This window comes from Syngnathoides biaculeatus, chromosome 5 (assembly GCF_019802595.1).
Source record: "Syngnathoides biaculeatus isolate LvHL_M chromosome 5, ASM1980259v1, whole genome shotgun sequence".
Lineage (NCBI taxonomy): Eukaryota > Metazoa > Chordata > Actinopteri > Syngnathiformes > Syngnathidae > Syngnathoides > Syngnathoides biaculeatus.
The window spans coordinates 11154058-11169688 of NC_084644.1; the positions used below are offsets into that span (position 1 = coordinate 11154058).

Below are 15631 nucleotides of genomic sequence, written 5' to 3' on the forward strand. Positions count from 1 at the left end.
ATTTTAGGGTGAATCAAAAATGTACTGAATGCTTTTATCTCAAGGAGACTTGACTACTGTATTGGTCTTCTGAATGGACTCCCAAAAAAAGAGTATTAAACAGCTGCAGCTCATTCAGAATGCTCCAGCTCGCGTTCTGACCAAAACAAAGCAGTCAGAGCGTATAACTCCAATCCTTGCACTGGCTTCCAGTCAGGATTTCGAATAGATTTTAAAGTTCTGCTACTGATCTATAAATCACCAAATGATTTAGGTCCAGAATACATGAAAGAAATGCTTACGGAATACAAACCCGGTAGAGCTCTGAGATCGACTGAATCGGGTCAAATAGTGGAGCGCAGAGTCCAAAGCAAACATGGCGAAGCAGCATTTAGCTATTATGCTGCACACAAGTGGAAAAAGTTCCCAACAGAGGTGACGTCAGCCCCAAGTGGGACTGTTTTTAAATCCAGATTGAAAACTCTTTTTTAACTTTTTTTTTTTTTTTTTTACTTTTTGATCATGTTACATGCACTGTATGCGGTTTTAATTGTCTTTTTTTTTTAATATTTTGTCTCTCATTTTTATTGTTTTCATCCCATTTTCAATGTTTTATCGATTTGTTTTCAAATGACTTTAATCATGTAAAGCACATTGAGTTACCTCGTGTATGAAATGCGCTTTACAAATAAATTTGCTTTGCTTTGCTCACTGTACTCCATCAGATGTCGACTTTGGAGCAGGACGGCGAGGAGATGGTCGGTCAGGCTCGCTGTCCGTTTGAGTCGCATCAATCCAATGTTGGACTTTTCGCAGGTCAGTCAACATTAAGTGTGTTACATTTTGTGTGTTATATTGGGCAGCGCAGTGGCATAATGCTTTACGCATCTGCCTCACAGTCGAGAGGTTCTGGCTTTAAATCTCAGTTTGTGTGGTGTTTGCATATTCTCCCTGTGCTTTCCGTGGGGGTTTTCCTCCCACATTCCGAAGACGTGTTACCTTCCTTGAAGACAAAGAAATTGTCCAATGGGTGTGAACGCTTGCCTGTGTGTGACCTGACATTGACAGGCAACCTGTCAGGGCTGTGCTTCACTTTTCTCGCCGAAGGTCAAATAGGAAAGTCTCCAGCTCGCACATGAATCTAATTAGGACAAGCGTTTTAGAAAATGGATGGTATCGCATCTGCTTAATTTACATTTGACTCACCAGTCACGAATAATCCAAGGGTGTTCCCTGCTTCTCTCACCACAAGTCAACTGAGAGATGCTCCTGCTCCCCTGTGACCGAAAATCAATGAGTTTGAATACTTGTCCAAGTAGAACTAGACAAGCATTAATTTGGGACCAATCCAGATTGTAACCCCCCTTCTCTCACCAAAAGTCAATTTAGAGTGAGTCCAGCTCACCCTACTGAGGAGAATCACCACAGAAAATGAATGAAATAATTGACGCCTCCCCTAAAAATGTTGTGATTGTCCCTCAGTTGAGAGCTATCATGTCACCATAGTTCCTTGTCAACAAATGAGGTCTTTTGCCACAGTCTTGTAGCATGTTAAGGTGCCTTCAAGACAAGAGAAATCGCGAATAGGTGAGTTTTTCAGCAAATGAAAAGATGGGTCTCTTGCCTCCCCCCAAAAAAATCCAGGAATAACTGAATTTCCAAGTACAAAATCGCAACTAGGCAGTGGAAAACTCACACTGTATACATTTAAAGGTCAAATGTCATCCCTATAAAGATTCTAAAATAGATATTGAAATGAAAATACATATAATTCACTTCAATGTCTATACGAAAAAATAAATATGAGCGGAGAGCGCGTCATCCATTCGCAAAGTTCATTCGACGTCCAAGTGGTCGCCGTATTGGCTGCATCGGTGATGTCACCACAGACATTCGCCATTGAAAACACACTGTGGCCCCTACTATGGGACACGCCCCTTCAGACACAGAAGCTCTTTTCGAAGAAGAGAACATCACACAATCGAGTGAAGTGCCCAGGGCAATATTACCCTATTGTTTCGAGCCATTTTTAGATGATATGCGGATCACTTCTAACTAACAACAGACTCCCAGACTGTATGTGTGAGCCAGCTTGGCCAAAGCAGTGATCGGCAGACACGGCGCCAACGGGCACATCGACACATTTAGCACCTCTGACTTACGAACGCGGATCTTTTGTTACGTTCTGAAAGGATTACGTCCTCCCCCCAAGTAGCTATATACACACCTACCTCTCATATGAAACCCACGAAGCTCTCGTCCTTTTCACCCAATCAATCCATTTTTCACCATGAACTTGGTCTCTTGGAAACTTCTGAAGGGTAAATCCATCCTTCCGAGTGTTCGAGCAATGTCCAGCAATGCAACGAGCCGACATTTTGGCTAACACGAAGGAACAACGAGCTACCTTCCCGGAGGTAAAACTAATAGAAACAAACAGGTCCACTTGAGGGCAGTCCTGCCATGTACATCACTTCCTGCTTCTTCTCAAAAACAAATCCCTCGAGAGGATTTTCATGGCGGGAGTTACAAAAAGCCATATACGTCAAAATCCTGTTTTGTGGTGAAAAAAAACAGCTGGGGCCATACCGGCTGCCGTTTTTTCATTCATAACATGCTTAAAATCATCCATTTCATGACAGTGGCACTTTAAATGTGAATGTCATGTAATGTTTTGTTTCGTTCCGCAGGAGGGGACTTCTACTCGGCGACCATGACAGACTTCCTGGCGAGCGACGCGGTCATTTACCGCAGCCTGGGAGAGAGTCGCCCCGTCCTACGAACGGTCAAGTATGACTCAAAATGGCTACGAGGTGAGCACAGGGTGTTGGTGTGGTATTGTGTTGCCATGGTAATTGGAGAAACACCTGGGTATCATGCATGTGCTTTCCTTAACACCAGAGCCTCATTTCCTGCACGCTATCGAGTACGGCAACTTTGTGTACTTCTTCTTCAGCGAGATCGCCGTGGAGTACACGTCACTGGGCAAGGTGAGACCCTCTCCAAGAACGCTGTGTGCCCACCTACCCGCCTCCTTTATCAAAGGAAACCTACTATTTGCATTTCTCCCCCCACCCCCCACCCCGCCCCTCCATTTATTTATTTTTTTTTTTTACCTATCCTGTTCAGCTGCATGGCCATGCAGAATGATGGCTCTGTATGGCTTTTGTGCTGGACCAGTTTTGCGATGCAACATTGGAGTGTGCTCCTCCTGCTTTTTTTTTTTTTTTTAATTATTATTATACTTTTATTGTGCCTAAGCGCCTGTAAAGATCCCGTGAGTTAATATCTTATTTTTCTCCCCCACATAAGCAATTCAAGCCTAAAGCGTATCTATAGAAACTATTAGTGGATGAACATTATATCACATGCATGATAGTCAATTGAGTTGCTGAGCCGGCACATTCAAGAAAGGTACTCCCCCCACCCCCCGGCTCCCCTATTCACAAAGTGGGGCCAGGCCAATGAGTCCATCCCATTGGGGGACACAGTCAGGGGGACGCCACCCACTTCCCAGGACCCAGGGCAATCCCCCCCAGCTCATTCGAATGGACCCAACCAGTCTCAAACGGACGGGTACCAGACCACAAATCCCTTCCCACCCGCCGCCACCACCCCCGGGAAACATTGGGGGCACCATCACCAACAGGGCCCAATGGATGAGGCAGCTGCCACCTGAAAAAACATAATAATAATTTGCAGTTGTCTGAGTAACACGTCTGTGGCAAGCTTTTGTCAAAATATCCCATGGACAGTTTTCATTGTATTCCTTGCCACGGTGGAATTGGCTCATTTTAGAGCAGCATCCCACGTACCCTTGGGCAAATGATGAGCCTGGTCTTCATTCACAGAAAGAACAATTCATATTATAAATCTTAAATGGCAGATTTTTTTTTTAAACATATATCCTGGCTCTCTGGTGCTCTGCAGGTGGTTTTCTCCAGAGTAGGACGCGTGTGCAAGAACGACAACGGAGGTTCCCCTCGGGTTCTGGAGCGCTACTGGACATCCTTCCTCAAGGCTCGCCTCAACTGCTCCGTGCCGGGTGACTCCTTCTTCTACTTCGACGTGCTGCAGTCGCTCACCAACGTGCTGCAGATCAACCGTCGGCCCGCTGTGCTCGGGGTCTTCACCACGCAGGCCAACAGGTTGGTGCCACGACGACCCGTCCAGGGTGTTCCTCAATTTTTCCACCAAAAATTAGACGTGACTCTAAATTGTCGTACGTTCTGGGGTTGAATGCTTGTCTGTATGTGCACTGTGAATGAATGGGCGATCTGTCAGTGGTTCCTGTCATTTTCATGGTGCGCAGTCTCACATACTGATCTCCTGCTGTTCTTGTCACAGCATCACCGGCTCAGCAGTGTGCGCCTTCTACATGGATGACATCGAGAAAGCCTTCAGTGGAAAGTTCAAGGAGCAGAAGAACAGCGAGGCAGCCTGGACGCCCGTCCCAGACGAGCAGGTTCCCAAACCGAGGTGACATTGTTTTCTTAGCTTAGCTTTATCTTATCTTAGCTTACTTTGCCATCTTAGACTACGTCTTTCTTTACTTTTTCTCTCACCTTAGATTATTCTTAATTTAGCTTCACTCTCATTAGCTTCCTTTCACCTTAGTCATTTCTTAGCCTAGCTTCATCTTTGCTTAGTGTCTGTTGAGGTTAGCGTCATAGTTTAGCTTACTCATACTTCGTGTGTGTATAACGATTGTTATCTAGACTTCTTCTTCTTCTGTTAGGTTTGTCTTCTTCCCTTAGCTTCTTCTTACTTAGTCTTTCCTCACCTTTCCATTTTCCAAAGTTAGCATTTTTTTTAATCTACCTCCTTAGTTTAGCTTGTTTAGCTTCAACATCCCGAGAGTAAATATTGGTTCTTAGCGTATTTTTTGTTTATTTGTAGCATATTTTTAAGTATCTTCTCTCTTTTTTTAAAGCTCAGATATCTTATCTCTCTCCTTAAGTTTCTGTATTTTTTTATTCTAGCTTGTTCTCACCTCATTATTGGTTCCATACCTTCTTCTTAACATAACTTCTTAGCTTAGCTTTGTCAATACTTAAAGACAACAGACAATACTTGTCTGCGTTCCTTAGCTTCTTCTTAGGTTAGTGTCATCATCTCGACTAACTTGTTCTTAGTTTAGCTTCTTCTCATGTTACGGTCTTCATCTTACCTTCTTCATCGCTACATAGCCTTTTCTTCGTTTCAGCTTTAAGTTGTGTTCAAACTCATTTTCAGTTTTGCTTTTTCATATTTCAGGGTAACATTTATCCCGTTTCTTCCCACCTTTGCTTCCTCTTATCTTAGCTTCAACATAGTTTAGCTTCTCCTTAGCATAGCATACACTGAGTTTAGCGTAACGTGACCATGCTCTGCGGTTACCCAGGCCCGGCTGCTGCGCCGGCGAAGGCTCGGCTGCCGACCTGAAATCATCCACTGCCTTCCCCGACGACACGCTCATGTTCATCAAGTCCTACCCGCTCATGGACGAGGCCGTGCCCTCCGCCAACAACAGGCCGCTTTTCACCAGAACCACTAGCAGGTACACCCGTGACCAGTTCTTACATGCCAGTTTCATGGGTTACAATTCATCAGAATAATTGGTTTGGATCATCTTATATAAAAGATACTCTTTTTAAAAAGATAAAGAAAAAAACAGGACTACTGGATGTAAAATTATTTTTAAAATATGCTGTTGGTTCTTTAAAAAAATATTTAATTCCTGTAATAATATCTTATTTGTTCTGAAAAGCCTTGATTCATGCAGGGGTATCAAATTTCTATCAACATTTATTTAGGTTAAAGGAGGGAGCAGTACTCAGTTTATTATAAATTTTTTATCAGTGCACTGGTCCCCATATGTAGCTATGCAGATGGTTTTCAAATGGCGCATAATTTATGACTAATTATTTTGCAGATCCCCACGGCTTACAGACCCCCAGGTGTCAGAGGTCCCCATTTTGAGAACCACTGCCACAAAGATCCTCCAAATGAAATACATCTCACAAACTGAAGTCCCTCCATGGTACCCTGGTGCATTCTGAGTAGACTCGCCAGCTGGTCCAGGGCTCTTTGCAGAGCGAGTGACGGACTGACAGATTTGGAAGCTCCTAAGAGCAGAGCAGAAACCATTAAAAGGCTCAAAGTGCCCTTCTGGCTTGCTCTCTAGCCGCTCCATGGGAACCTGGAACGTGCGGAAGCTGTTATTCAAAGGACCCGAGCAAGATGGATCTATGCCGAGTCCTCGAATGAGAGCTAGATTAACAGGTGAAGGTGAACAAGGGAACGCTGTTGAGCGGGCAGATCAGATGATTGACTTTTTTTCATCTTCTAGTTAGCGTGGGAATAATTGCAAGGGGGAAAAAAATCTTTCAAAAGACTAATCCCAACAACAAGAAAATCCCAAAGAATGATCCCCAAAACAAAAATGAGCCAAAGGACATAACCAATCAAAGGAATGATCCTAAAAAGGATCCTAAAAACAAGAACAATCCAAAAAAAAAAAAAAATCATGACAAATGCCAGGAACAGTCTCTAATGGAAGAATGATCCTGGGAACATTCCCAAAAAAAACAAACATCCAACACGTTCAACAAACCCAAGAATAATGCCAAATATTATAACAATTTCAAGTACAAGAATCCCAACAGCATAAGTGATCTGATTAACGATCTCAAGACGGAAAAAAAACAAGTCACAAAAATGCCAAGATGGATCGCATAAATAAGACCAATTTGAAGAAGAAATTTCTTAAAAGCGATTCCAAGAATCACAATCTTCAAAACGAGCAATTTGTAATGTTACTCATTGTGATGTTTGTGTTATGTCACAGGTTCAAGTTGACCCAGATCGCGGTGGACACGTCAGCGGGACCCAACCGGAACTTCACGGTGGTTTTCTTGGGTTCTGAGGATGGCCACGTTCTAAAGGTTCTCACCAGCACAGATGGAAACAACCAGACCCTCAACACCACACTCCTGGAGGACATTAACGTCTACAACCACAACAAGTAACGCGTCCTCTGAGCTTGGTTTATTCTTCTCATCTTTGAAGTTAGCTTCTTTTTACTTTGCTTCTTCATAGTTTAGCTTCTTCCTACTCTATCTTAGATAATTCCGATGCTTCTTATCTGGGCTTGTTTTTCATTTTATATTCTTACCTGTTCTTGATTTGTCTTATTTCTACAATGACTTCCTAGTGTCTTTGTAGCTTAATTTCTAAATCTCGCTCCTTCTTCTTCTTAATCTTAGCTACATCTGAGTTCAGATACACCTTATCTTAGCTGCTTCTTATCGTAATTTCTTTTTGACTTAGCCTCTTATTAGCTTAGCTTATACCTACTTTACCGGAACAGCTTCTTACCTTATTTTCCTCATCTTAATTTAGCTTTCTCTTCTTAGCTTCCCTCATTATTTTGAGTTTTTCATCTTTAGCCTTCTGTCATTAGCCTCTTAACCTTTTTTAATCTATTCATTTCTTCTCAGCTGAGTCTTTACTTACCTTAGCTGTTTCTTGTTTTTTATTTTCCCAACTTTTTGTCAGCCTTGCGTTTTGTTATTTTAGCTTCTTCTGAACTTAGCTATTGCTCTTTCTTGGCTCTAGCATTGTCAGTTTTACTCTTAGTTTGGATTATTCATAGCTTTTTCTTAGTTTAGGTCCTTATTTCACGTTACCTCCTTAAATTAGCTTGTTCTTAAACTGACCTCTTCTTATCTTCATTTCATCTTAGCTTCTTTTTACCCTTGTTTTTTTCTGACAGTAGCTTCTTACCCCAGCCATTTCTTACTTTAGCTTGTTTTTAACTTACTTTCGCCTTCGCTTTTCTTACCTTTATTTTTTCCATAGCTCAGTTTTTCCTTTGTTCGCTGGCACCCTTTGTTTTCTGACGATTAGGTATAAAAGTTTGACTTTTTCATGTGGTGCTGTATTCCAGATGCAACGTGAAGGGGGAGGAGCGTCAGGTCTTGGGTCTGGAGCTGGACAGAGACCACCACGCCCTTTTCGTGGCCTTCTCAGGATGCGTCATCCGCGTGCCTCTCAGCCGCTGCGACGACTACAGCGACTGCAAGACGTGAGTGCATCAAACTGTGGACTGATACTAGCCAATCGGAAGCGGGAAGAAAGCTCGTGATGTTCAGTTCTTTTATTTTTTTTTTTCCTCGGTATGCTGCAGACAACCTGAAAATGCTGGCATTTCATTTCCCAATTGTCACCCATTCAGTCCACATGACTGATCAGCTGCAGCTTTCACCCTGCAATCTAAAAAGAATTAAAGTGAGGAATTAAAACATCAACTGGACTTTTCTCCTCAATGTTCAAACAAAAACAAGCAACACAGTATGACAGGAATGATGATGAAAGGAGATTGATAACTGCCTTCCTCACAGCTCCGGCTGACTGTGTAAACAAAATGAATTCTCTATTTCTATATCCATCAATTTCACGTACCACTTATCCTCACTACGCTCAAGAGTGTGCAGGAGTCTATCCCAGCTATCGTCGTGCACAAGGCAGGGTACACCCTGGACTGGTTTGTCAGACAATCTCAAGGCGCATATAAACAACCATTCGCAGTCGCATTCACGCCTTCGGGCAATTTATTCTTCAATTAACATACCGTGCTTGCTTTGGGGATGTGGGAGGAAACTGGAATACCTGGAGAAAACCCACGCAGGCACAGGCAGAACGTGTAAACTCCACACAAGCGAGGCCGGATTTTATCCTGCGTCCTCAGGACTGTGAGGCAGATGTGCTCAACAGCTCACTATCCCCATATTCTTACGCTGTATTACCAAAAAAAAGTGATGGTACAGAGCTTTAACTAAAGCATTATGATACAAATAAATGTCCATGTAGGCCTAATCCATTCATACAATTATGTACTGTGAGGGGCGGCGCAGCGGATCAACTGGTAAAGCGTTGGCCTCACAGTTCTGAGGACCCGGGTTCAATCCCGGCCCTCCCTGTGTGGAGTTTGCATGTTCTGCCCGTGCCTGGGTGAGTTTTCTCCGGGCACTCCGGTTTCTTCCCAAAAAACACGCAACATTTATTGGACACTCTAAATTGCCCCTAGGTGTGATTGTGAGTGCGGCTTTTTGTCTCTATGCCTTCTGTCCGTTGACTGCTGGGATAGGTTCCAGCACTCCCCACCTCCCTCGTGAGGATAAGCGGCAAAGAAAATGGATGGATGGATATACTGTCAGCAGATGGCGGCCGTGGCTGCGCTGAATCCGTTGCCAAATACAGCGTTTGTCTGATGACATGAAATGTCTGTTGTGATGGGGCTTTCTGGAATTCCCTAACAAAACCTGCTGCTAGTTAAGTTTCTTTCGGCTTGTCCCGTTAGGGGTGGCCACAGCGTGACATCTCAGATGAACGCACATAGGCACACAAACAAAACCTGCTACTCTTGAATGAAAATGATCTTTTGTTCAAAAACCGTTGTTTGAGGCCAGAATACGCATGTTCTCAATTCCATTCAAGTTCGGTTAACGTTGGCACAAAATATGAAGTAGTTCATGAACTTTTGTTCGTTTAACTCGTTCAGGAACAAGACTGACTGGTAAATGGAGGACAAGAAGAATCAAACGTGGATTTTACTCCGAAAGGTTCATAAAGAAGCAAGCCAGTGCTCTCAGATCATTTTTAATGACTGGATGATTGTTTTCCTGTCTTTGTTTGCTTCTTCCATGTTCTCAGCATCACTTTCTATTTTTGGGGAGGAATGTTCAACTCGGTCAACCCCTCAGAGCCCCCCTTTTTTCTCCACCCCACTATCATGTAAAGCGAGAGGAAGAAATTTCTCCTCCTTCGGGGAATTGAAGAAGTCTCATCGCATGCTAACATCTCGGCAGCGCTCGCACTTTTGCTGCCGTATTGGATCCAGCTGATTGACTAGGAGCCAGTGTGGGTGGGGGGGGGGGGTGTAAAGGGAGGTGATAAATATGGGGTGGTTTTGGATGGGATTTGTGGGGGAGGGTATAGAATTCATGGAAGCAGAGTAGAGTCCTATTTAAGCTCCTCAAGTTAGCCTGAGGGCTGAGACACGCATCATTTAAACCTGAAATGTCCGTTGAGGACACCAAATCACCACTCGCGTGACTCAGCCTTTGATGTGCCATATATGGACACATGCACACATGAATACAACGAAAGCCCATATATTGCAGGGACACGTTCCAGACACGCCTGTGATAGGTCAAACCGGATGCTATGGAGATTCCATAATAAAAACCCATCTTTGTTGCCATGCAGACGCTGCCTGTCTTCTCGGGACCCTTACTGCGTGTGGCTGAGGGCTGGAAAGTGTGTCGTCGCCACGCCCGGATTCAAGTAGGTCCATGCAATATGTTGGCAGCGTTATGTCACAGTGCCACGAAAACACTTACCGTAATTTCTCGAGTATAATGCATCCTGAAATATAATGCACACCCCCAAAGTTGACCTAAAAAAATCAGGAAAACCCTTCTACCAATGTATAATATGCACCACCAATTTGCTGCTACCCATATGCTCAAAATATTGGGAATTATCTGTATTTATATTTGTACTTGTATTGTTTTTCAAAAAACTGTCTGTACAACAATCATTAATAATAATCACTGTGCACATGCTGATGTAGCCGTAATACAATCGATACCCACCTGAAGCCATTGAGGCGAGCTGTCGTTGTTTCGGACTGCGGCGCTACCTCCGGGTTTTGGCGGCGTTTGCAGCACAAATGATGACACGATTCTTTTAAAAGCAGCTGCACAAATAGCCGTTGTAGTCAGTATTTTTTGTCTTGGTTTAAGTTAAAACAAACTCACGGGCAGTCGTTTCTGATCTTTGGTGCAGTAGCAACAAACATGCTACGCTAACGATCGTAAAATGCAAGTTCAGGTTGGGGGCTTATATTTACCGTAATAACTGTGTACCATAAGATATCGAATATCATATCTAAATGTATATGTATACCGTTTTTTTACCACTCTATGTACCTGTATACAACTATACAAAGTGATTTTGTATTTTTTATTTTTCATCCATACCTAAATATAATGCGCTCTATTGACTTTTTAAAAATATTTAGGGAAAAATGTGCACATTATTTTTGAGAAATTCCAGTAATTAAGAAATCATCAGGAAAAAGCAGACTTGTGATTACATCACAGAGAAATCACAAAGGAGTCACCTTTTTTCAAGAAACAAATCAAATCGTCACACGGAAGAGAGAGACTGCCACAGCACATCATGTGACAAAAGTGGTGGCATCATGTGACACAGGGTGGCACATGGGTGACATGACACAGGTGAAGTATGACACATTTGAAAGTGACGTCATATCCTTTGACACATGACACAAGTGAGGTGAAAAAAGGAGAATCTTGTGACATCTAGCAAAAGTGGAATTATTTGATATCAGCGATATGTCACAAATGACCTCATGTAATACGAGTGACAACACATCACGCGACACGGGTGCTGTGATAAGGACGATATCATGTGACACAGACATCATGCTTTAAAACAGTTGACATAACATCATTTTACACGTACATAGATGTCTGATATGTGACATTACGTGACACAGTTTGAGTACTTCTGACAAACATCATGTAACAGGGTAGCACCCGTTAAGACCTGTTAAGTCTTGTGAAACAGGTCATGTGACATCACATTTGTCACGTGATGCAAGTGGCATGTAACAGGTGACACCGACATGTATCACAGGTGGCGTGTGGCATCGTGACGCCACTGCATCGTGTTGGTCAGCGCAGAGGCAACATCAAATTAGCTTAGCGCTTGTTTGTTTTTTAGGAATTACGGTTTTTTTTTGTATTTATTTACATTTGTGTGGATGGAGGTAGGACTAAGAGGTGTTGATTGACAGTCAAGACCTGGGTGAATGTTTGGTTCTTGTCAAGCAACGACCGGCTGAATTTCCACTCCACGCTGCGAGCTTCATTTCCTCTTAGGCCCCTTTAGTGATGGAAAGAGACGACATACCCGAGCAGCTTTGAGGTTTTTTTTTTCATTTTATTTACATGGAGACATCCAATCAAGAAGGAGCTCAGGGAGCAGTAGAACCAAGCCAGAACATCCGCTCCGCATTCCACTGTCCAGAGCAAAAATGCAGATTTGAAGAACAAAGGAGGTGAAAAGTGAGGAATGCCAGAAAGCTGCGAAGAAAAATTTGTTCAGAACATCTGCTATGGATCTTTTCGTTCAGGTCGAGAAGATGAAATTCTTTAGAGGAGGGTTGATGACATCTTCTTCTACTCTTTTATTTCATCACCTCCTCCGCTTCTTCTTCTCTTTATTTTATTGACAAAGATGTCACATATGTGTTGGAAACAGATGACTGGTGACATCATGTAGCATCATGTGAAAGATGCAACACGGGTGATATACATTGTGTGACATATATGGGACAGGTGACACCAGGGGTGTTCTGTGACATGGATGGGATCATGTGACAGACTTGATACGGGTACCATTTTGTGATACAATGTACATTACTTACTGTACATGGCATTATGTGACACCGGTGGCGTTGTCACTCAGGTGGCATTATGTCATGTGACATAGGTGGCATGTACCGTAATTCCCGGCCTACAGAGCGCACCTGGTTATAAGCCTCAGTACTGTTGGAGGATGCTTTTTTTTTTCCTCCGCGTGTTCGTTTAATTTCGGGTAGTGAGAATGTTGGTTATCCTAATAAAGGCTGGAGATGATGAACAGTTTTTTTGAAGAATTTACTTACAGAATATTCCGGGCACTTATGAGTTACAGACAATGGCTGTAGAGAGCAAATTACAAGTGCGAAGGAAGATAGAGAGAGAGAACACACATCCTTTATCTTGTCAGAAGGGCGGACCATGGGTGGTATCAAACCTGTGGCATGACATCGGGGCTTTCCACTTAGACAAAGGGTTTCTGTCTCAACCGGTTCTAGCTGGCAATGGATTATTACAAAGTGTCCAGTATGCAGTTCATCAAGGTTAGCCTACGTGCAGAGATGCGCTCAAGGACACATCTGGCTACACAGCAGAGCCCCACTGAGGATGTGGGGAAATTATGGAATCATGACTAAATATTGGCACAAGACATACTTCAGTGCACAGAAAGAGTCAGAGCGGCGCTAGCGTTACCACTAGCGTTACCACGGCGCTAGTGTTACCCAGTGTTAGCACGCCACTAGCATTAGCCTATGTTAGCGCGGCACTATTTTTTTAACTTTGTATACCGAGGCTTATATCCCGGTGCACTAATGCTAGCAACACGCTAACGCTACCGCCACATCACCGCATAAACCGTAGGCTTGAAAGCGTGTGGAAAAAAGTCACGGCGTGTAGGCCGGAAATTACGGTAATATGTGATAGCCGTATCATTGGGTGACATCATGTAACAAATGTGCCATCATATGAAACAGGGGACATCACATCATGTGAACCCATGTGACATAGGTGGCATCATGTGAGTCACATGACAGGTTACATGGATTATACCAGACGTTGTTATTTCACTCCAGTGTGGTGTCATGTCACCCAAGTGACATATCATGTGACGCCACTAAAATGTTTCTTGTGCAAGACGTGACATGTAAACATTCGTGGCATCATGTGGCACAAGTGGCATTGTGAATGAGGTAACGCGACAAACGTGAAGTGACACGGGTTGCATCATTTGGCATAGGTGTGATAACAGACATTTGACAACAGTGACATTGGTGCCATGTGACATGGGGCAAAGGTCATCATTTTCGTGTGCCACAACATCAGCACAACTCTGAGAGGAGGCACTCAAAGGCTGCTTCCCAAGTTTGATAAAATTGTCTAAATCTTGTAGTTTGTCTCATCACCTCTTCATCTTGTGCCTTTCGCTTTTATGACAAAGATGTCACACTATGCATGAAAGCAGATTTTTTTTTATATATACTGTAGTTAATCTCCACATTATTTCAAGTTGAGAGCATGACGAAAACACTTTCTGTTTTGCACACACTGTTCTCCTTCCCAGTACACGTACATTCAAAAAGTTTTGTCCGGAAACTTCTACCTTCAAGCGGCACGAGCCACAGCAGGTAGTCTCAGCCGAAAATGACAACGCGCTCTGGTGTCTCGCCTCGTCTTCATCACCTCCCTTGCCGTCTCTAAGACGGCAAACATCATCATCACTCTTCTGCAGCGGGAGGAAATAAAAATAACAAAAAAAGAAAGGTGTACTTTTCACCATTATAGACTAGAAAATGGCCATATGATGGGATGTCATTTCATCCCATGACTTCTTACGTGGATTATCTTGACCAAAGTCACATCACCTAGTGTGTGATTACTTCGGGGCATAGAATCATATCAGATGATGTCATGTGATCAGAATTAATGCCACGGGTGATGTCATGTTGCAGGTGACATTATGTGACGCATAACGTAGGTGGTATCATGTGACTTGGGTGAGATGTGTCAAACATCGTATGACCACTGACATGACTGAGGGGATGTTTATTATGTAACACGGGAGGCATCGCATCATATGACCGGCGTGACAGGTGGCATCATGTGGCGTGCGACACAACTGATGTCACATACAGTGAAGAAAATAATTATTTGAACACCCTGCTGTATTGCAAGTTCTCCCACTTAGAAATCACAGAGGGGTCTGAAATATTTATCGTAGATTCATATCCACTGTGAGAGAGATAATCTAAAAAGAAAAATCCAAAAAATCACAATGTATGATTTTTTTTTTTTTTTTTTTCACGATTTATTTGTGTGAAACAGCCGAGGCCCCGTAGCTCAGTGGTTAGACCACTGATTTGGTAAACCAGGGGTTGTGGGTTCGTATCCCACTGTGGCCTCCACCCCCTGAGAAGGGTTGCGTCAGGAAGGGCATCCGGCGTAAAAAATTGTGCCAAACACATATATTCGTTCATCTCAGATGATACGCTGAAAGGGACAACCCGAAAGGAAAACAACAGCAATTTGTGTGAAACAGCTGCAAATAAGTATTTGAACACCTGTCTGTCAGCTAGAATTATGACCCTCAAAACCTGTTAGTCCGCCTTTAAAAGCCCACCTGAATCAGATGCACCTGTGTGAGGTCGTTAGCTTCATAAAGACACCTGCCCACCCCATACAATCAGTAAGACTCAAACTTGTAACATGGCCAAGACCAAATAGTTGTCCAAAGACTCCAGAGACAAAATTGTAGAACTCCACACGGCTGGAAAGGCCTACAGAAAAATTGCCAAGCAGTTTGGTGAAAAAAGGTCCACTGTCGGAGCAATCATTAGAAAATGGAAGAAGCTAAACATGACGATCAATCTAAACCGGAGTGCAGCCCCATGTAAGATATCACCTCGTGGGGTCTCAATGATCAGATCAATTAGAGTGGTGAGGAATCAGCCCAGGACTACACGACGGGACTCGGTCAATGACCTGAAAAGAGCTGGGACCACCGTTTCAAAGGTGACTGTTGGTAATACACGAAGATGTCATGGTTTGAAATCATGCATGGCACGGAAGGTTCCCCTGCTTAAACCAGCAAATGTCAAGGCCCGTCTTAAGTTTGCCAATGACCATTTGGATGATACAGAAGAGTCATGGGAGAAGGTTCTGTGGTCAGATAAGACCAAAATTTGGTCATAATTCCACTAACAGTGTTTGGAGGAAGA

The 15631-nt window shown here is 43.3% G+C and overlaps 1 protein-coding gene across 10 annotated transcripts in view; it reads left to right on the plus strand.

Moving 5' to 3' along the window:
• sema6e (sema domain, transmembrane domain (TM), and cytoplasmic domain, (semaphorin) 6E) overlaps window positions 1-15631 on the plus strand; it is a 157027-nt gene that overhangs the window by 121492 nt on the left and 19904 nt on the right. For all 10 annotated transcript variants that reach the window (XM_061819477.1, XM_061819473.1, XM_061819474.1 and 7 more), the window contains 9 exons: window positions 705-795; window positions 2670-2792; window positions 2881-2969; window positions 3910-4127; window positions 4327-4458; window positions 5363-5518; window positions 6809-6985; window positions 7910-8047; window positions 10231-10308. In XM_061819477.1, the coding sequence (XP_061675461.1) occupies window positions 705-795; window positions 2670-2792; window positions 2881-2969; window positions 3910-4127; window positions 4327-4458; window positions 5363-5518; window positions 6809-6985; window positions 7910-8047; window positions 10231-10308 (1202 nt within the window). The remainder of the gene's footprint in view (window positions 1-704; window positions 796-2669; window positions 2793-2880; window positions 2970-3909; window positions 4128-4326; window positions 4459-5362; window positions 5519-6808; window positions 6986-7909; window positions 8048-10230; window positions 10309-15631) is intronic.